Genomic DNA, 23,139 nt, shown 5'->3' on the forward strand with positions numbered 1-23,139 from the left:
TGCAAAGGCAATCGAAAGCCTTGAATCAAGATTAGATACCGAAAGCTCTCTAAAACCTGCACTAAGAAAGCAATTTAACATGCCGGACTAATCAGAAACCCCTGTGAGCCCATTTGTCCCAAACATCATGGTGCCCTGACGTGGGGGGACTGTGTATAAAAAGGGTTGTAATTTCTACAGGGTAAAACCAAAATATATTTTAAAAAATACCCTTTAATAAAGGCTGAGAATCTGCACTTTAACCACATGTGAATTGTTTGATTCCAAATCAAAAATGTGAAGCACAGTACACAGTCAAATCAATAAAAAATATGTTTTTGTCCCAAACATCATGGAGCTCATTGCATATATATATATATATATATATATATATATATATATATATATACACACACACATACACACACACAAACAGCAACATCTTTAATCCCTATAATAGCAGTGGTACAAACAATACTGTATAATAAACAGGAGTGACAATGATGATGTTATCCTCACTCTTTCCACTCTTCAGGCTGCGGTTGTATCCAACAGGGCTGAAGAACTCGAAGATGAATACGGTCACCGCGACAACCGTCAGACACATGACGAACATCATCACCCACACGGCTGGGCTGTAGGGCTCTGAAATGTCAGGACCATCAGGAGTGAGAGAGGCACTCAGCGACGGTGCTGAAGGGAATGTACGGTGGCTGAAATTCGTTAAGAGTTTTTAAAAAAAAAAAGCTAAAGTAAAAAAAGCAACAATAGTTTTCATACAGGGCACTCAAAACACTTTCCATTTAAATGGAAAGAGGAAGAAATTGAAATAACTTGCAGAAGGAAAATACTTTCACAAGTATATAAAAGAGATAGAATTACAGGGGAAAAGCAAGGCAACAATGAGTGATAAGTACATTTAAATGGGTTTTTAAAGGGGCTTTAGACAGCCTTGCCTGGAAAGCCATTCCGCTGCTTAGGCTGCTTGGAGAAACCATGGTCATTTGAACAGGTCTTAAAATCATTATATGACATTAACTAAGAACACTGCAGTAAACTGGAAATCAGTAACTCAGAAGTATTTGAGGGCTAAATGATGCAATACTACAAAACCAACAACACAGTCAGTGGAGGCGGAGAATTTAATAATATGTGACAAGCATCAAGCCGAAAGGTATTAAGGTGGAAAAGGAACATTTAGCATCCCCTCAGCTTCTCGGCGGATTTCTGCTATCACCAAACCTCTCCGTTAAATAAAGCTGTCATCGAGCACTCCAGCTATCTACACGAGCTCATAATTCAGAAACCAAAAATTTCAGTCACAGCCTTCGCTAGAAAAACCAACAGCCAGACGAGTGCCCGCGAGTAAAGGCGTCTAAGAATTTCGCAGCAGGTTTTCAGCTTTCAACTTTTTGGCAACCTTTTTTTCCCCCTGAGTATCTGAGCAAGAGGGACTACGTATGAGCACAACAGAAGAGAAGAGTCTTGTCGGCAGATCATCCGAGAGATCACAACCAGGCGCACTGACAAGCTTTCATCACGCAGCTGCAAACTATAAATCACATACAAAACACTTGCTTGTCTTTTTTTTTTTCATTTCAACTTCATTCAGTAAAAACACTGCAGCTCACAAAATGCCGCTGGTGACAGTGGGTTTGCATTTCAAGAGTACACTGCCTCTATTCTTCTTTGTACTGGTGACAACCAATATGCAACTCAGTCCTCGGATCCACCCTTTAAAATTGATTTTTTTCTCACAGCTTTCACATTAATAGATCTTAAGATGGTAGCTACTGTGTGAAAAATGAAATGAAAATGACAAACAGTATGACCAAAAGTATGACTAAACACAGTCCTTAAATTCCCCCTGTAACGCTGTTGCCAGACTGAACACATTAAAGTACACTGACACAGGACAAGTGCTTGAGGGTGTTTATATATACTGATTTATATATAAAAACACAATCACTGTTAACATCCTCCAACAATTAGTACTATGCCACACACACACACACACATACACATGCACACACATCCTCTACAAACTTGGTGCCGAACCAGATCAACCAGATGAATCGCTATTGGTTGATGACATGGGTAACACTCTCCTGACTGAAGCTCTCCCTGCCTGGGCAGCTCCCTCCCTGAAGCTCCTCAATACCAACATATTTTTTATAGCTAACCAATCAAGTATAAGCAAAAAATAAATAGCAAACCAAACATCAATATGCACCAAACAAATAACTCCACTCACGATTATAGTAACATCTGTCAATCGGAGGTCCCAGAGCTAAAGCTAAACCATTCAAATTAATTAACCAAATGTGTCAAACAATTAAATTCAAACATTTATGCTCTCATAAATACATTCCCTTTGCCAAACTTCCATTATGTACCAATACAAATACCCTTTCTTAAACCAGATTATTGCTCTTAAGAGAGGCACATTCATGATTTTTACAAATTCTCAGCACAGAGGAGAACCAGCAGAACATTTTTAATTGAGGTCTGCAGTTCTCCAACCCTGCCATGGGTCAGCGATAAATTAAGGACAGGTTCACCCGGTCTGATTAAGAAAAAAAAACACATCTGGCAAGCTTGCTGTAGTTCAGTATGAAATCTGGAACAATTCAGCCAGCCTGATTAAAACATTCAATCTGGCCGTCCCTGTACAGGCCAGTGTGAAATTGGGAACATTCCACCTGAATGATTTTTAAAACTATATTAAAAAGTCGGCTAACCATTCCATAAGTCAGCGGAATCTTTAAGCAGTTCAGAGTAATTTAGAACAAAAATGATCTGGCAATTCTTCCGTAAACCCAGAAAATATCTACAGAAGTAACAGGGCATACATATATTTTTGGCATTTAAATGAAATATGTCTAAAATTAATTAGAATTAATTTGAAATCAAGTATAACCCCACTATTATAGCAGGAAAAAAGCTAATCTAGTAATAACACCATCCACACTCCTTGCTTCTCTTCTAGTCTCCAAGGCAAGTGTTGCCAGGGTAACTTAATCAGCCAGACTTGACCAGTGGGTCGTCAATCAACCTGACAACCAGCAAAAGCATTTGGACAGGACATTGTTTGTCTGGCTATAAACTAATGGGCAAAGCAGAGGAAGGAGAGGAAAGCCTATTATTGTGCAGCAGCGTGGTTTTAAAATTTATAATACACCCTGTTGTCTTGCCTAGCGTGTAACAAGGTGCACTTGCAGAATTCCCTTTCCGAAACAGCCCCTTAATCTGGGCTATACTTACCGAGGAAGGCGGATGGGGATACTGTGCCGTTGCTGCGGGAGACCATAACGCTGATTCCTGTCTCGACAAAGGGAACGGAAAAATCCACCACCTCCGACCGCTCCTCATTAATAGTCAGCGAGCCAATAGCCATGTCAGCGCGCCTGTACACAACCTGACAGGAGGGAGGAGAAGCCACAGTTAGGAGCACAACACACGCGCGGCTGCCATCACGTGCAGTATCTCTCAGGAAAACTGTCATTATATGGCATGCAGGACAGATTTTACACAAGTGTGTCATAGCTTATGGGTGGAGAGAGATGTAAAAAGATATTTGGAGGTGGACCAAGCATCCCCAGTAAGAGTTAGCTGTGTTCTTTAATAAACCTATGGGTTTAAAAAGAGGCAGTGACCCCTGACCTCTCCCACCATGCCGTTCCACTCCCCGTCAATATTCTTCCCGTGCTTCCCGTTGGTTACCAGGTAAAGGTCGTAGGTGAAGCCCACTATTTTGGCCAATCGTTTAAGGACATCGATGCAGAATCCTTTACAGCACTGTTTCATGGGCACCACGCCCTCCGAAACCACACTGGGTTAACACGGGAGAAGGAAAAAAAGAGGAAGACACCAGGGAAAGGACAGAAGGAGACACAGAATGTGAAACAGAGACAAGTGAAGAGAGAGAAATCTGTAGCAGGCAGGTAACTTCAGTGGGAGACACCATTCTCCCCCCCCCCCCCTCCCCCCAACGCCCCCCCACCTGGTGTTGAGGGGGAGCCGGCAGGGCACAGAGTCACGGATGCAGGAGCCGGTGGCGGAGTCCGCGGGCTCCACGATGACGAAGGGCCGCTCCTCCAGGGTGACGACTCGCAGGTGCTGGGCGTCGTCCGGGGGCTGCAGGAAGGAGCCGTACCGCGACCACGCCGGGTACCGCAGCTTCAGAACCCGATTTTCCCACCAGCCCACCTGGGGGAGGCGGGGACAGAGGGGCAAAGAGGCGCATGGATCACCAAGATACACAAAATGGCCACATGCCAAACACCACAAAAGACTTCACCACCCTTACCATTACCACAACATCAGCTTCTACTCATTCTGTCTACTGTGCTGATGACTGTTCACTTCCCTTCTCTAGTTATTACTGTGTAAAGTGTCCTTGGAATCTGGAAAGGCTCCATATAAATAAAATATATTCGTATAGGTCTGCTTATTATTATCATTATCACTGAAAACAGCCATCATGATTAAATGAGGCCCTGAAGCAAGGCAACCATAAAGTTACAGTTACTATCCACAGGCAAGAGGCCTTTCTTTTAATAAGAAAAACACTGCTAGAGTCTTGTAATATAAGCATAACAGGATGAGCCAAGGCACATTTTTAACAATCACGCTACCTTATTTCAGATATTCAATCAATGGAACATGAGGAAATTCAGATAAGTGCTAATGTTACCTATTTGTAAGCAGTCTCGCTTGGAGAGGTTTTATATGAATGGCAATGTCAGTAAGAAAAACACTGTTGTGTCAGACACAGAACGGAACATTGGGATTATGTCCAGAAAGCAATTTCTAATGCATTTTAGGATGCCTTTTCGTTTTATACGCACCGACAAATCAATAGATCAGATCCTAGCTTTGCATGTTGTATGTTGCATGCATGCAAAAGCAAATGACTGTGGTCCAAATTTGTCATCATAACAGCCTGGACTCTTAGCCAAATGTAAAATCACACTAGAGAGAAATATGAGAGCTGAGTACTTTCATATTAGGGCTCATGAAATCAATATGCAAGCTACAGCGGTAAGGACAGTATACGGATGAATAAGCTTCCAAAGGTTTGAAGTCTACAAATAATATAAAGACCATTTTAACACAGTGCCAAAAATCAATCAGAATAATCAAATAATCCCTGCTGAACTAAATGGCCCATATAATTGTGGACTGGCTCAAATATTACCAAATCTCCATCAACTGAATCAAAGTGTATTCGTTACATTCTCAAAAAAATGATTTATTCAGTAACTATTATTACAATAAATTATTCATGCGCTTGATAAAAAAAAAAAATTATACAGAGCACCGTACACAGCATAGATTTGAACATTTCCAATTATACAGCTACGATATTACTAGAGCAATTCAGTTTAGATATACAACTGGGATTTGCACACAGAACCTCTAAGCTACAAGCGCCAACCCTTAACCACTACACTATACCAACGCCCAAAGCATGCAAAGCAACTAAAAATATAGGCATGCATTTGAATATTAACACAGACACTTAAATGAAACACTATGAAATGAGTCACCGTGCATAATCACGTTTTCCAACGCGAGCCACAAATTATGCAAATCTGCGGTGTAGCAACAGTTAGCGCCCGATTTCTCTCGAACGTCTGAGATAAACTGAACCAATAAAAACAGCAGCTTTTTCGGCAGCGGGTTTAAACTTAAGAGGTATTTTCTACCTGGGATCCCTTTGGGGAAGATTAACTAAGCAAATTATTGAGATGCTTTCATGTTTGTGGGGACCTTGCTAATACCAATTACATAAATGAAGTCAGCCATCATCAAGTTAAATACCACTTAGCGCACATCCATTAGACACTTCATTCAATGAGATGCGCCTTGCATGTGAAAACTGCAAGTGCCAACAGGGAAATGGCCAGACCTCTTCGGGACATCAAAAGCCCCAATTAGATTTCTCAATGCCCAGAGAAAGGCACTTTCAAAATCATTTTTAACTAGATTTTTTAAATCCCTTTAGGTCAAGGCTAGAATAATTGACAAAGTCAAAAATAAAAATAAAAAGTCCAAGCGCTTGTCAAAACGGTCTATAAACGACTAAGTGAGTGGATTTGAAATAAGCCTGGTCCCGTCCGTTTGCCGCATAAATAAACACAGACGACGAGATAGCGGCTTTTCTGACACGCATGCACAAGAGAGCTATTGAATTCTTCCAGCAGGGCCACAGGGCATGCTAGCTTTCCTGCTAGTCCATACTCCAGTGGGTTAATTGGTCGGGTTTTTCAGAAGAACTACATACAAGTCAGTTAATCCTGCAGGCTAGCTGGCTAGACACTGAGCGCAGCATCTCATAAATCCTTCTAGTATGGATCCCAAAAACTTATAAAAAGCATTGAAAATGCACAAATATTTATATGTGAATTTATTTGTGAATTCGGTATGTTTACATGAGGTCAGAAGGTAGAGAAGTTAATGTTTCTAAGGGCTGAGAGTCTGTGATCATTGTGGTTATGTTCTGAAGGAAACCCTGAAAAGCGGCAAACTCTCTGTGCCGTATAGGTATGGGGAATGCCACACCGGCAAGGTGTAATTCGGCGGAATGGCACACCTGCCTCCCCCATAAAACGTGGTGCCGTCACACACCGTAAGATTAAAACTGCTGCTTGTGAATAACAGTGCAACTCATACTTGCCTGCATTAGCATTTTGCGTAATACTACCATATGCACTATATAATAGACAAGAGGCACGGGCAGAAACCGCACACATTTTTTACCAGTGATTTTGACATGCCTCTGCGTTTGGGGGCAGCTCAATGCATCAATGTGTCATGCTGAAATGTGTGCGCGGAGTCGAGCGAGGTTCTCCTCTCACCTCCTCCCAGCCTCTTCCTGGCACGTGGGATATGACATCCAGTGATGGATTGGCCAGGTAGCCGTCACTGTTGAAGGAGTAATCTCGTCCAGCCAGAGTAATGTTACTGAAATACCTGGGACGCAGAAACAGAAGCACAAGTTTTAGGTGAACTATTTACCATGCTGGTAATGTCCGAATGAATCAATCAAAACATTTAAATAAGATGATGCTTCGGCAGAATGTCTTGTTTGCATAGTACTGGTCTTTCACATCATTGGTACATGTAGTCCATTGATAAATCACCTGTTTTATGACTACAGTAAAGGTGTCAGACTTGCTATAAAGAGTAAACATTATAAATGCATTAAAAAAGTAAAACCAAATTGAAATGGCAAACGCATCTTGATTTTTTAAAATCTCAATCACAATGATTTTATGAAATAAAGCATGTCAAGAGTCGGCTTTCAGAAATGGACTCTTGACAGATTTTAATTAAATTCTTGTATCCTTGCATGCATTCGCGCTTTTCAATCGAGGCCCAAGTAGGCCACCTATATTACCCATTTAATTGCATGGAATCAGAAATGACAGTCAACAAAGTAAAAGAGAAATGAGTGCATTCACTATAGCCTCTGCCTTTCCCACGCAATTACCATTACCATTCGATCGCACTGTGAAAAATACAAAAGTGTTCTAGCTTCCTCATGATTGGGCTCCTGAGTGATCCATCCCATTAAAGCACCCATCCTTAGTGTAGGGATTTGCCTATAATCATATATACAAATCTGCGTTTAGCAGATGCTCAAGTATCCACAGCAATTTACACTATTTTTAAAAATACAATCTGTTCTTACATTTTGATATTTTACTGAAGAAATAATTCCAGTAAACTAACCTTGCTCAAGGTACAACAGCAGTGCCCCAGCCGAAATTTTACGCCCCAAATTTTGGGTCACAAGCCCAGTTCTCTCGTCATTACACAGCAACTGCACTGCTCGTCCAGACTGAAGCTAACTGTGACCTGACCACTGCTAACGCATGATTTGCCACAGCATCACCCATAGTACTTCCAACTTCCAGTCAGTTGCTCAATTAGTCAGTCACTGAAGCCACACTCAGTTACTCCTGTTCTGTTTGCCAATCGCCATTTTCTGTATTAGCTGTCTTTGTACATCAGAGACTTTTCAGTTACAGAACACGCAGGCTACAAAGTCAAAGCCGACCAAAAACTGACTTCGGCCATCATTGCATATCAGCGCAGGAATTCGGCTAGTGAGGCTGAACCGGCCTACACATGGACAAATGACACAAACACGCGGCTAGGCCGAGTCGCTGCTGAAGCCAGGGCTGTAAAAACCCGCACATGTACGTAGTGTAACAAACGCTGCCGAGCCCGACTGGGTTGGACGGCGCAATTAGTCGGCTGGTGCAGCTCTGGAAGCCGGGAATTGCTGTGAAGAAGCATTAATCACCCATTAATACAGACAGTAGTTACGCCGAGTGTTAAACAGCGAGGTCTCGAGCAGAGCAGTTCTCCTGCCTGTCGCATCTGATATACACCTGCGGGCGTAAAGCATGGAGAGCCACAACATGACATGGAAGAATCCAATTTCAGGCCATTTGTCAGCTCATTAAATGAAACAATCAGCGCAGCTGGCGAGGCCGTCGATGAGAGAGAAGTCTCTCACGGCCCCCCGCCGCTCCTCACCTGATTCTGTCAGGCACCCTCCGGGTCTGGTTGCTGTCGGTCTGGCAGTTGTTGGCGAAGTAGGGCCCCCTGGACGCCCCGTACTCCCTCCGGAGGGCCACGGCTCCGTGGGTCAGCACCGACACCCCCTTGACGATCCTCTTGCGCGGCTCGTCCCTCCAGCCCTGAGGCCTCACGGAGAACAGGACCTTGGGGAGCCCCTCCACGCCCAGGTTGGCCAGGGCCGGGCCCACGGCGAACCACATGTGAGAGGGGCCGGCCTGGTCCGCCGCCCAGGCCGCCTTGAAGATGAGCTCGGCCTCCTCCTGGGAGCAGTACAGCAGACGCACCTAGCGCCGGGTCAGAGGGGGGCAGAATTAAAGAGGCTCACAGACAGACCACACACCTCCTCAGCAGGGACTTCAAAAGCAGTGGGCACATAAGGAACTCTCTCGGATGTTCCATATCCGCACCATGCAGAAGCTCGCCGATGTGGAAATGGGGATCCTGGGGATAATGCGAGATGCAAACGAATCGGAGGCATTCGCTTGTTTGTTTATTAGCCAACTCCGAACGAGCTGGATTCGCTAGCATGCCCCGTGACAAATGTACTGCGGGCAGGAAGTGCTGTAGTCCACGTTCCTCACAACAGGTGGTGAGTTATATTAAAAATCCTTCGCAAACAGGAGGTGTAGCTGCTGGAGCTACACACCCCTGTGGATTCATTTTGTCAGCTTGTTTCCCTAAAAAACAACATGGTACTATTAAAACAAAAAGCTTTTGTGAGAGAAAAGGTTTTTGTTTTTTTTTCCAAATGTTCTGCTGATGTGGTTAAATGGCATTTAAATCCACCAGAAAGATACAAGGATGTTTGCAATTGCACATTACTTAATGAAACATTTAGCACTGGCTTTGTGGGGTTGTATCCCAGCAGTATTTTGCTGGCCAGACACAGAGAGGGCCCGTGATTACTTTATATTTCGGGCTTCGCAGCGTGTCCCACAGGTTGAAAATTTATTCGTGGTGGTCAAAATTTATTTGTGTGTGTTTGGAGGGTTGGTGAATGATTGCGAATGAGAGGAGGGAGGAGGGAGGGGAGGGGGGATGGTGGGACTTGTGGGAATTGTGGAGAAGGTGGGAATTGCCTCCAACCCACTCCACGCGGCTCTCGCTGTTGGCACATTTTAACAAACGATGGCGGCTCTTTGGCACGGCGAGGGGAGGGAGACAGCTGGCTTGATTTGAAAACACAACAGCTAGTGGGATTTCACACTACCCGAGTAGCGGGCTCCTGATTGTTCTTTTCAGATCGGGACCAAATCGTAAGAAAAACGTTAGGCCTCAACGTCGCAGCTCGCAAGGTATGAGATACCATTCCGAACCGATGCAACTGATTTACGGGTTTCCCGACATTTTTTGACATGTCACAAAAATTTGGGCACAGTCGGCTCAAATTTGTAATGCGAGCCGATTCTGTGTTTCAATTCCCGTTGACCTATCAGGAGGTAGCTCAGTGTATGATGTTTTTTCCCCCGCTGTGTTTTGCCGCCTGTAACGTCACCAGATCTAGTCGGGAGCTTGTATAGTATACTCTATCACCCGATTGGTTGTTACAAGCTGAACCTCGTTAAGGGTGACAGGGCATCCGCACTCCCGATGTCTTAACATGAGAAAATCATATAATTATCCCAAATCGCCAAACAATAAAAAAGGCCAAAAATACACACACCAAAACTAAAACAAGCCCAAAAAATAATAAGCGGATTTGCCAACATCGGAGAGAGGAGGGACAGGCAGTTTGCACAGTGAAATGACAGTCAGCTGCATGTCACTTTGTCATCTGAAAGAAAAAACAATGAATATGAAGTATGGTGCGTTGCCAACTAACGTAGATTTACGAACAAAACATGGGGAGGCAGCTTCTCAATGCAGAAGATGACAGCTCTTCAATGGCAGTTTTTCTCTGAATAATGTTTATGATTGTGGTTGCTTATTGGCTCTCAGGGACATTAAACCACTTTTATTGAAGTGAATTGGACCAATAATTATTGAGGAAAGGACAAAGCAACTACACTACTTCCCTATGTTCGGAATACCGCATTCTCACGGTGTTAGGAACACTGCTAAATTTGTGTTCGAAATACCCTGAGTCTGCGTTAAATACAAAAAAATCTTTATGGGCGGGGGCAAATCTATTTGGGCCGGCAGTCCAAATAGAGTCACTGTACGGGAGACATTGCAGCTTCATTGTACCAACAAAAACACGAGCAATCTGTCTTCAGTTAGCTTCTTGCTGGATAGGTCTATGTGATTCTGGGCAGGATTATAGCCTATTATATACAATATTATATACTGTATACACATAGAGGACTATAGAACAATGTAATCAGTAAGTACTTAACCAATGCCTCACATCTAATTTCACACCAATGTGATACAAAGGCAACCGAGAAATCAGAACCCATGTGCTTGAGCCCTCTTACACTTAAGTGAAAGGCGAGAGTTTAGAGTAGACAACCAGAAAATTATTGGACACAACACTACATTAGCACACGTAGTCAGAGGCATAGCACTGTATGTACATGGTGTCCTGAAGAGAAACTGATGCAGTGAACATAGGCATCGAGAGGACAACAGTAACCGAGGAATGAAGTCTGAACACTGATTTGAATGGACAGAAGAAAAAGGAAGGAAACACTTTAAACACTTCTAAAAGGGAATCAGCCCTGAAATTAGATATGCTGCTTGGGCATTTGTATTGTTCGGCCTCAACATCTGTCAAAAGCATGTGCACTCCAATTTAGTGACTAAGTGAAACATTAAACTCTGTTCAGCGCAAATGGAGGCACAGGTGATAAAATGAGATTGAAAGGGGATGAGTTATTATATAGGGATGGGGAATTACACTGCATCCCTCTCAGAGAGGAAAAGTACGGAGAGTGAAGGGGAATGCTTTAAAGCAGAGATGTCCAATCCTATCCAAGTCTTACTTGAGAAGTGTCAGAGAAGGAGCAGGCTTTCAGCGTAGCCCAGCACCAAAACACCTGCTTCAACACATTGAGGTCTTGAATGAAGACCACGGTTTGGTTATTAGCTGATTCCGGCGTCTTTGTGCTAGGCTAGAACAAAAGCCCGCGCCCACGCTTCAGGGAATTCGCACTGCTCACCTGCGCCTCGTTCTCCTTCAGCAGCCTCCTGGTGCGCGCGCCACCTGGGTCATCTGTCATGTTGAGCATCACCATGCTTTTCTTCTCCCACCCGATGAAGGAGCTGTCCGTCAGCCCCTCCACCATCGCCAGGAAGTCCTGGTAGCCGTGGTGACGGGTGGAGACCACAGAGAAAGCGGTCCAGTCGTACTCCTCCAGCACCTCGAAGATCACCTCCAGCTGGAGGGCTGTGGAGCAGCTGAACTGGAGGTAGATGGAGCCACTCTCCTGCAGTCAGTTGGATGGAGAAATGGGGTTTAATATTAGACCATGAAAAATACATTATTCTGAAAGTATTCCCCCATGCAGGCTATTCAATCTATGAAAATGTGGCATCATGGGCAGAACCAGCATTATTAATTTTCAAATAAATAATCGATGCTGAAGGAAGGAAAGAGTTAGCTCTGGTTCCCATGAATAATCACAGCAAATACAGACAGGTTTACACCGGGTGTTGTAGATCCCAAAAAAATAACTAAGCCACAAATCACCAGAGATAGCATGTATGCATAAACACAGGCACACACACACACACACACACACACATGCACAGACACGCGAACACCAACCAGAACCACAGACTTTCACAGACCCACACAGTGCAGCTTGAACCTAAAACCACTGCGGGAAAAAAAAAATATGAACATCCCAAAAATTACCTGCGGCTCTCTCCCCAAACCAGCTCCACCTCCGACAGCGACAATAGGGAGCCCGGTCTGAGCGGAGACGAACTCCAGCAAGGGGGCCAGGGGGCCCTTGGGGGCCCGGGGGGGCTTCTCCTCCTCGTACACCAGGCCCTGCAGGGGTCTGGTGGCCAGGAGCTGGCACAGCTGCAGCAGCAGGCTCCTCGGGCTGCTCTCGTTAATGGCCAGCCAGATCACGTTGGCCAAGCCCCACTGCGTGACCACGCTGTCGCCGTGGCTGCTGGAGATCCGCCCCAAATCCACCCCGGGGTACGGGACCCTGCCCCCGCCGGCCCGGCTGCTGCCGCCCGGTGCGCCCGCCGCGCCCGCCACGCCCTCGGGGTGCAGGGAGGAGCCGGAGTAGATGACGGCGATGTTGAAGTGCGCGGCGGAGCCCAGGTCTCGGTCCCTCTCTCGGGGGCGGTGCAAGAGCGCGGGGGAGGAGCCGACAGACCCGGTCCATGCCAGCATGGCCAGTAGGAGAGAGAGGGTGGGTTTCAAAGCCATAGGAATGGACAAGAGCAGGCAGGGGAGGGGGGAGGGGGGGGGGCAGAGAGCAGGCGGGGCAGAGGGCTGCAATGCTTATATATAAAGGGTGGAGTCCGGTACCGTAACGCTTGCGATGCGACGAGGATTACAGGCAAGCAGAACAGGGGGATGGAGGGAGAGAGGAGAAGAACGCTCAAGTGCTTGAGATGGATGATGAGGAGCAGCATGAGAGAGAGGAAGAGAGAGAGAGAGAGAGAGAGAGCGGAAGAAAACAGAAATAGAGAGTGTGCAGCAGACAGAGACAAAGACAAGGGGGTTATTATGAGGCATGAGCTATACCAACAGCCATTAAGATAACTCACAAATACACACACAACTCTTAACACAATTCACTGACATAATGGTTGTTTGGGAAATACAATGATTAAGGTAGTGCACACACCCAACACGCACGTGCATGCACACACTCACGTGCACACACATGCACACGTATACACACACACATGCACACACTTGCACACACACAGACACATACACACAAATACACGCACGCACGCACACACACACACGCACACACACACACACGCACACGTACGCACACACACACACATCAATAGGAACGTTCATTATTCCATCATTTAAAAATTTCCATGAAGGTCCCTTAAGAGGTGTCCTTTGTGATTCACCAAAAATATTCATATCACATGAACCAATATGAAAATTCTAAATGCACAAATCCCTGTTTTTAATAGCACACTTTACTAATGCAAGGCCAGAATTTTATGTTACAAAATGGAGAGGGGGTGGAATTATGATGGAGGACCAGCTGTAATGGACGACAGCTTCTATCTACTACCACCCAAGTGCATGCAATGAACAGATTCTCAGCCAAGGAGGTCTTTATACCACTGTAAGAATTGCTTGGGAACTTGGGAGATATTCGATTTTCCAATTTCTTTATAACAAACATTCCAGTCACAAGTGATTAATTGTACAGATTAAATGATGATCATTATGTATAAGCACGCAAAGTACAGAAAAGCCAAGAAAATTCCCAAGTAGTTTTACACGGCGTGAGTCTTCCTGTTTCGCGGGACCACCTACAGACCTCCTACCACAAAAACGGTGATTACTGATGCAAATGCAAAAACAAAATCACAGCCTGTAACCTGAACGCCCTGCAGAGATGCAAATCTGCCGGAAACAATAGACTCTTTCTGCAAGCCAGTTCAACCTACAAGATCATTCAGTACAGGAAATCGTTACATAACGCATAATCTTTTAAATTGGTCAGATTCTACCATGCTGGGGAAAAAAAGGCCCAAAATTTCACAACCTCATAAAAAAAGCAGTTTTGCTGTTCATAAATTCAGCTAATAGGCCATTCAAACGTTGTATATAGTTGCACTCTATGTCAGCAAACTAAAAATAACATTATCAGGAAAATGCATATTTCTTCAAGATGCCATTACTTCTTTACTTAAAATGTGTGTAGAAATGCTGTCGCACTCAAACGTTATCTATAAATCAATACATTTTCATTCTAATTGTATTTACCTAAGCTTTCAATTAGCGATAATACATTTTAATCCTCACGTGATAAATTGGCCACAGAGTAGCTCCATTCAGAGTCAAAACCCATTACATTTCTATGATAATTAATATAGACATCATGGATAATACACTTGCTTTTCAGTGGATAGTGAATCTTAAGCAAGGACTTGTGAGGAGAAACCTCTTGAAAGTTTCAGTCGCTGAAGATTGCACAATACTGAGAGGCAGGCCTTGGCTTTAGAGTGCAAATGTAGAGAAAAGGGTTGGCCGGCTTGTTCCTCTGGACAGCTGCTCCTTGGTAACCCCTTACTGAATGCTCGCAGCTGTCTTTTCAATATACATCTTTTTCTTGTAGCATCCTCCCCTCATCATTCCCCTTTCAATTGGGCCACTCTCCCTACTGCCCTTTCATGGAGCCTTTTTCCGTGACATCACTTCTTAATGTTACTGCATCAAAAGTGCTTTGCCAGCCCAGCTCTGAGTTTAACATTCCACTGCCCTTTGACCCCCAGTGACTTCTCTGAGGGGTAAAAAGCAGAAATGAACTGAGATGCAGGAAAAGGTGGACGGGGAGAGAGACATGGAGAGAAGGAATTAGAGAATAAAGGGAAGAAAAAAGTAGCAAGTGTAATACAGGGAAAAAGATGGATGGAATGGAGAGGAGGATGGAATGGGAAGAGGGATAGAATGAGGAGAGGAAAAGACTGAGCACAAAGGCGGAGAAATATTGATTGGTCACTGAGCAAGTACGGACAGAAACACATTACGGTGCATCTGAATTTTCTATTTTTACATAAATCACTTATAAATACATATCAGCAAAGTTATGTGAATAGGCTTCTTGGAAGGCTCTGATGAAATTGGGCACTAGAATTTTCTTTCATCATTAAATTAGTAAGCCTGCTTTTTTAAAGCACAATGAACTGGACATTTCAAACTCCAACATGATTTTGTTTGACACTACACAATTATAATCATTTTTAAAAGATAGCCCTTGCCCAGTAAAACACCCATCCAATTTGAATTTTATTATTTTTACTTGTACACATGCCAGTAGCACTGCAATAGTACCCAAGATCAGTTACATCAGAACCTAAATGATTTTAAGGAGGAGAAAAACAAAGACAGAAATATCCACAGAAGTCTATTCATTTACAGTACTGGAGGGTTGAGCTTGACAATTATTAATGTCTTTGTCTTGTAAGACATCTTGTCAGCAGCACCACTATTTTCAGAGAGAGCCAGTGTTGCTGCCTCGCAAATTCCATCATGGCGTGAATTATCCTTTTCCACTGTGGAGTTAGAACCAGGCTAGCCTGCGTTTTTCCTCTGGCCAGCTGCTGCCATGGCCCTGCTCCTAGGTCTTAACCCCCTTACTGAATGCTCGCAGCTGTCTTTTCAATATACATCTTTTTCTTGTAGCATCCTCCCCTCATCATTCCCCTTTCAATTGGGCCACTCACCCTAGCTCTACTGCCCTTTCATGTAGCCCTTCCCCATGACATCACTTCTTAATGTTACTGCATCAAAGGTGCTTTGCCAGCCCAGCTCTGAGTTTAACATTCCACTGCCCTTTGACCCCCAGTGACTTCTCTGAGGGGTAAAAAAGCAGAAATGAACTGAGATGCAGGAAAAGGTGGACGGGGAGAGAGACATGGAGAGAAGGAATTAGAGAATAAAGGGAAGAAAAAAGTAGAAAGCTAAATACAGGGCAAAATATGGATGGAACGGAGAGGAGGATGGAATGGGTAGAGGGATAGAATGAGGAGAGGAAAAGACTGAGCACAAAGGCTGAGAAATATTGATTGGTCACTGAGCAAGAATAGACAGAAACACATTAGGCTGCATCTGAACTTTCTATTTTTACATAAATCACTTATACATACATATCAGCAAAGTTATGTGAATAGCTTCTTTGAAGGCTCTGATGAAACTGGGTACTAGAATTTTCTTTCATCATAGAATTTCTAAGCATGCCTTTTTAAAATACAATGAACTGGACATTTCAAACTCCAACATGATTTTGTTTTACTGCACACTGCACTATTATAATCATTTTTAAAAGATAGCGCTTGCACAGTATCACACCCCGTTTGATTTCTTATTATTTTGACGTGTAGACATACCAGTAGCAATGCAACAATTCCAAAGATCAGTTATATCAGAGCCTAAATAATTTAAATGAGGAAAAATAAAACAAGAGTAGAACCCACAGAAGAGTACAGTGTTTCAATCTTGCAAATTCCATCATAGGATCAATTATCCTTTTCCACATGGGAGTCAGAACCAGGCTAGCATGAGGTGGCTCCACAGCTGGTTGAACTGGTACAGGTGTGATTGCGTTTCCATTTCACTACCCAGTTGAGAGCAAGACTAGCCTGGAATCTGTCTACAACCCAAACAGGGGCTTTTTCCAAAAAGCACGTGGGACCCCACCGCTTTGGATCAATCTGGGTTGTTTGCCGTGCCGTCAGCAAAGGAGAGCATCCTCCTTTCCTCCTTTCTTTCGGTCTCAGATTTTAGCAGCACTGCAGACCCAGTCACACTGCCTACCAGCCCGGCCCACAGCTGGCGTGCAACAAGGCCGGAGCCAGCAATGCAGCGGGCAAAGCTGACACCAGTCAGCACATCAAAACTAATAACGGATTCCACTGCCAAGCCTTCCCTCAGTGGGCCAGCCTGGTTCCACCTCCACAGTGAAACAGGGCTATGAAGTCATTTTTCAGCATCCCAAGAGATGTTAGCAGAACTTCCAGTTTTTACTTATTTATTTGTTTATTATTTATTCATTCTTGTAAAAAAAAGGCTACCAAATAAGAATGCCCATATATATGAGACACTAAGACAATTAGCCACATTGACTCCGGTCTATAAAAACCACTCTTAGGGTGCAACCTGCCAACATTTTGTCCGAGAGTCAATAGCACTGAAGAACACAACATTAATGCAAAACTCTGCTAGTTAAACTGTCACATAAAAGACACGTTTTTTAAACAATGGAAAACACAGCTACAACGGACTATGTTGCCACAGTCTTCTTCATTTTATTTATTTTTATGTTTATTTTCAAAAAGATTTTTGTTTTTGTTCCAACACTACAGGGTATAGTTTGACATATCTTGCCTTGAACAACCCAAGTGATGTATTTGCCAGACAGCAGTCTTAGCATGTGGCTAAGTAGAAAATTTAACTGAAGTGTCAAACTGTAACAACACACTGAATATAACCTAAATATGACAATAGAAATAGATGAAAATGAAATAGAAATAAGATAGAAAGTAGTTGGCTACTACTGCTGTAAGGATAGTCCTCTTTGGAATTACTATGGGTCCATACAATTTTAAACACATTTGTAATTTTATTGTTTTCTGTATTTAATACACATTCTAATTCAGATTTAGAGCTCGGCCTTTCGGAAGTCATTGCTGAGCACGAGTATGAGCACCAGCATAGGCACCTCAACAAATAAAATCAGGAAGGTTAGCAACTTCCTCCCGACACCACTGGTGTAGGGATGGGTGGGCCAGGGTTGGCCACAGCCACCAAAATAATATCCTAGCCCACCCATTCATCTTTCCTGAACCACCACACTCAATTGTGAATGCCCATCCCGGAAGTTCTGGCCCACTTATTTCTCTGCAGGCCCAACTCTATGACAGATTTATAAAAGAGCTCATGATGATGCAGTCAGTGGAAAAGATGTATAGCACATGGAATATTTCTTGGATCATAAAATTTGTACAATGAAATGTTATTATACCTTTTCTGGTGACACAAGAATACGCCGGCTGCAAAATGAAACTCTTACTTACTGCCCAGGCCACAGTCATTATTTAATTTACCAAAGTATAAATGTCCACAATTGGCCTATTTATCTCATTAGCACCATAATGCATTCATCTGTCAGGTCACAGAAACGTGACAATGTCAATTACAATGTTCCATTGTCCTCTTCTGCCGCCAAAAATTAGAATTTAAATGAAGGTTTATTAAGGTTAAAAGCTAAATAAGCCCACTTGTCAGATAGGCTCTTTAAGACAAACTTTGCTGGGTAGGGCAGTGTATTTTCAGCAACAGGATTTTATAGCCTGTAATTCAGACCTCCAGCGACAGGCCAATACAACCTCCTCAATGAAGCCACCTGTTGAACAATCATTAACAATTATTCCAATGAGGTACCTGGACCATCCCAATTAGCCATTTAATGATTACTAATTATGCAGGACTGCATGGCTATTCACAGTGCAGTACCCACAGATACAGACACGTATTTATCCAGTATTTCCTTCAGCAGAATTCAAGATATTATGCCAATAACATATACATATTTACCAATGATAAAATGTGATTTGTCAAGCAGTGTATTTTTTGTCTGTTTGAGTTATTAGGCCATTAAGAGAAAAGAATAATGGAAACAGAAATTCAAGATGGCACTGCGGAATATTACAAAACAAAATCTCTTGCAATGGAACATCTATTCAATTATATCAAATGGTATTTTTTTTAATTAGCTGAAAACAGCAGTACAAAACCTAAATATGTTTGACCACGTGTGTTTACCTGTTCTATCATTAATTTTAATCTAATTCATTTTAATATTACACATTAAACTGAAAATTAACTTTAAAAATGTAGTTTAAATTTAGCTACATTTCTGACATCAAAATCATTAAATCTCTTTACATATATCAATGTAAAGAGAAAACGAATAATCATTATGATGAAAAATAAATAATACCAGTTAGGGTCATCTCTTGTTTAGCCTGGTCTTCTGTATTGGACTGACAATGGACTGGACTGAGAATGTCTTCTGAAAATAGACAGTTTGTGCAAAATATATGATACCCATCTGTGCAGAGTACACTATGTTCTGAACATGTTTACCGAGAGAAGGGCTTCTCAATGTCATCTTTTCTTTCATTGTCCGAATGATCTAGGTAAATCCATTCAGCTAATGTGAGAGGTCATTAGCTTGAAATCAACTCAGGCTGGATGGTCATTATCTAATTAATCACTTCTTAATTGCTACTAATTGACTTGATGTGTGTTCAACTTGTGACATGCACCAAATTTAAACCGAATTACTGGTAAACAGTTTGTAAGCCCTGAAAACTGTGTGGTTATGAGCAAGAGATTTTCTTTTTTTCGAGAGTTCTCCTTTTAACAGCCTTTAGCTGCTCAGCGAAACTGATCCTGGGATCTGATGAAGATACAGTGGAAAGCCAAGTCACCAGACAGGTAAAATTGGACTGACAACTTCAGAAACATAGTGGGGGGAGAGTGCTGCAATTTAGTCCATCACACGCACCTTGGGAATCAGTAAGAAAGGCTTGCAATGATGAAAGTCGGTAGATCAATTCGTTGGTTGACTTCTTGGAATAGCATTTGTACATTTTTGTAACTATTCAAATGCATGTAATGAGAACATTGCTCTAATGTTACTCCTTATCATGGATTTGATTCAGTGAAGCAGAGAAGATCTTTATATGTAGCCTATGTGTTTACATATTTGCCAATTATTATACAGCACTGACAACTCTTGACTGACCAAATTCGTTTAGTGATTTATATTGGTTTATGCCAGATTTATCCCCACAGAAGCCACATTTACATAGATACACACTAAGGCAAAATAAAAATTAGCTTTATACTGCATGACCATACTCTAAACGTAAAATCTGTAATTCAGCAAACACACACTGTATGCTTCTTACAGACTGCTGAGATAAGACGAGAAACCATAATGGTAGGAAGTACCAAAGCAGTTTTTCCCCACCACCAGGGCAAACCCTGACCCAGAGCTCTGTGTTTAGTGATTACAAAATGTTTCCAGTGAGAATATCCAGAATGGATTATACATATATTACTATATGATGATATAATACTGTATTACTACATAACTAAGAGAATATTTGTAATGTTAATTGTGTGCCTTAACATACCTGGCAAAAATGCTATATGTTTTCTGGAAGGAATCAGGTACTGCAAAGGTCAGCTGATATTTATAGAATATGGATACACTGATACAGTTAATAGCCTGTGTGGGCTATCACATAATACAAACATCACTGGATCATAGCACTTGGTAACAACTGATGTCCATGAACAAAGCAAATTGTATAATCTACAGCTCAATAAGCAGGCAAATCAACAGAGTGCACATGAAAAGAACAATTGCACCTTTTAATATTAATCCTTGGGAATTTTTGAAAAGTAGTATCTTTACCCATGTCAAAGTCTTGAATTGGTCATTCTGTGATGCTTTGTCCAGTTTTACCTTTACCAGCTATAAACCACAAATACCTACGAAGTTTCAGTTTATGAAAGTTGTTCATCAGAAAATATATTTGGTGGTCAGCAGCAAGCGTTGACAAAGACAGGAATGTGCAGACAGCACAGCAGAACACATCTACAGCCATCTCACCAATGTGCAAACCACTTTACAGAAACAGGTTTGAGCCTGCATTTTCAGGTTTGACTACAGTGGGAATTGAAGATGGACTATGTGATCCTATAGCTAATAAACTAAACAAGTGCACCATTGAAAGCTACACCTTGTAATTGCTACATTAATGTGACAATTGTCCGTATCATGTTTAACATGTTGGTGCACAACAGGAACATCCACCAAAATGTTCATGCAATATCATTATCTGTGCCATGCTTTTGAGCTCAATATAGAGCTCAATTTATGTCTGGCTTTCAGTATATTTGAGTAAATTATATCTGAGGAATTATTTTACTCTATTGTGTGGGTTGTGAAAATTAACTGGTTATAAAATATGGCTGTGAGGCTTCTTATTTGTACACAATGTAAAAACCACAGCGTACTATTTGGTTAAGGCTCACTTCTAGCAATTACCTGTCACTCCCCCGTCAACCAACCGATTCTATTCGGCTAAATTTTTACACGCTTGTCCCATGGTTAGCCATTTCATATGCAATTCAAAGTTTTGATGTCTTTTAAGGAATTTCCACATATTCTTCTAGAATGCAGAGATCGGTCTGTCATACTAATTGGTCCTCACAGATAGCCTACCTGTTCTACCAAACAGCTTACATATCGGTACACATAAAAACCCAAAGACGATGGAAATGCCAACAAAGTGCGCAAAATGAAAGGCAGGACAATTTCTAAATGTACAGATGCACACATACCGGCACATATGAAAGGGAGGTACAACGCAGTCTAACAACTCAGACAGTCACTCATGCAGCATTTTTGGTGGGACTGATGTTTTGACGGTCAAAAGACCGTTGCTAAAAATGCAAGTTGAGCGTGCGCCCGTAAATCCGTATTTGCTCGTGCTGTGTACATAGGTTAGCATGCATGTGAGTATGTGCGTTAGAGGCAAGAGCCCTGGAGTATGTGAACGCGCATCAATGACAGAGGGGTCAAAGTCTAGCACACCGGCCGTTTATCCATCTATCAGACAAGCAAGCAATCTATTCGACATACTAAAATAAAAGCCGACGGCGGAATCCCCAGTCCCCCGCATTGTAACGTTTTTACTACAATTAAGCTGTGTAAGGTTTTCTTAAGTAAACCCCAAATACAATCACGCATCACATTATTAAATATAATAATAAGAATACTTACAGTTTTCGCGAAAATGCCCCCATCTCTCTCCCAGCCGCTTCATCCTTCTCATAGTCTTTACAATCCCGACTCTTATTTGCGGGTCTCCCCCCAATACATGGATGTAGCTATTTAAATATTCTAACTACGCGTTCACAATTTCCCGACCTCTCTACGTGGCTGGCTAGATGTAGCCAGCTATATCTCTCCCTCCCTTTCTCTTCCTTTCCCCGGTTATTTTGTTAAAATTCAGTATACGCCCCGTCACCTAGCAACCTCTCTCTCCTTCATTCTGGCGACACGTGTTGAATGCTAAACTTAACGTTGTGGAATAATGTTAATGAAGGGATAGACACATTCTCTCGTGTGACGATGTAATCTAAATATTTATTAAAACTTCCCTCCCCTTCTCTCAAAAAAAAAGAAGAAAAAAGAAAGAAACATATTGCAAAGGAATTTTCATAGCACAGCATCAATTATGTCAGCCTGAAATAGGCCAAAGGCATTTATTTTGCAGACATATTTGCATGAATCAAATTACCCATATTCCCTGTGCGTGTAAATAAATGTGTATCAGACATTAACAACATCTGTGCATAACAGTCAGTATTATAATTTAATTAACCAATACGTCAATCATGATTTGTTTATTTTGGTTAACTTCACTGCGGAATTGTCACAGAATACTTTATTGTTACAGCGCTACTACAAGTGTGTGTATTTTTATGAATAGGTCTATATCAGAGACTATGTCCAAGAATCTTCATAGGATCTTTGTCTAAGAGTACTTTGGTGTTTGTGTACATCCCCAATTTGGAAAATGCACATAGGCCCAGTGATCTATCAAACCTTAGCTCTGCACCCAAAGCCGCTTAGATAGAGAAATGTCATTATTATAGACTGTATCGAGAGAAAGCTATCAGAGCTGTAAACCTCAGAAGTCAAGTGCTCATGATAATAAAATAAATTCAATAAAAACGGCTGATCTCTTCAAGGGAAGCTCGGTTCATGAAGTCACAACCTCAGAGTTCAAAGATGGCCATAGCCCAATTCAATTTGTGACAAAACTGCATTGGGAGACACTCGGGTATCTAAAGACAAAACACTCTGGCTGGAC

At 42.4% G+C, this 23,139-nt stretch overlaps 1 protein-coding gene across 2 annotated transcripts in view; it reads right to left on the reverse strand.

The window, feature by feature from the left end:
* LOC135261567 (glutamate receptor ionotropic, NMDA 2D-like) overlaps positions 1 to 22,447 on the reverse strand; it is a 38,804-nt gene extending 16,357 nt beyond the window's left edge. Inside the window, exons 1-10 of one of the 2 annotated variants that reach the window (XM_064348019.1) lie at positions 19,182 to 19,380; positions 18,204 to 18,584; positions 12,377 to 13,089; positions 11,679 to 11,945; positions 8,533 to 8,861; positions 6,843 to 6,957; positions 3,983 to 4,188; positions 3,643 to 3,811; positions 3,244 to 3,397; positions 499 to 624 (exon numbers count right to left, since the gene is read on the reverse strand). In XM_064348019.1, the coding sequence (XP_064204089.1) occupies positions 499 to 624; positions 3,244 to 3,397; positions 3,643 to 3,811; positions 3,983 to 4,188; positions 6,843 to 6,957; positions 8,533 to 8,861; positions 11,679 to 11,945; positions 12,377 to 12,907 (1,897 nt within the window). In that variant the 5' untranslated portion in view covers positions 12,908 to 13,089; positions 18,204 to 18,584; positions 19,182 to 19,380. Of the gene's footprint in view, positions 1 to 498; positions 625 to 3,243; positions 3,398 to 3,642; positions 3,812 to 3,982; positions 4,189 to 6,842; positions 6,958 to 8,532; positions 8,862 to 11,678; positions 11,946 to 12,376; positions 13,090 to 18,203; positions 18,585 to 19,181; positions 19,381 to 22,043 lie in introns of those variants that run through there. The other variant, XM_064348020.1, reaches the window with a different exon arrangement.
* Positions 22,448 to 23,139: the final 692 nt, after the last annotated feature.

Source organism: Anguilla rostrata, chromosome 8 (assembly GCF_018555375.3).
Source record: "Anguilla rostrata isolate EN2019 chromosome 8, ASM1855537v3, whole genome shotgun sequence".
Classification (NCBI taxonomy): Eukaryota; Metazoa; Chordata; class Actinopteri; order Anguilliformes; family Anguillidae; genus Anguilla; species Anguilla rostrata.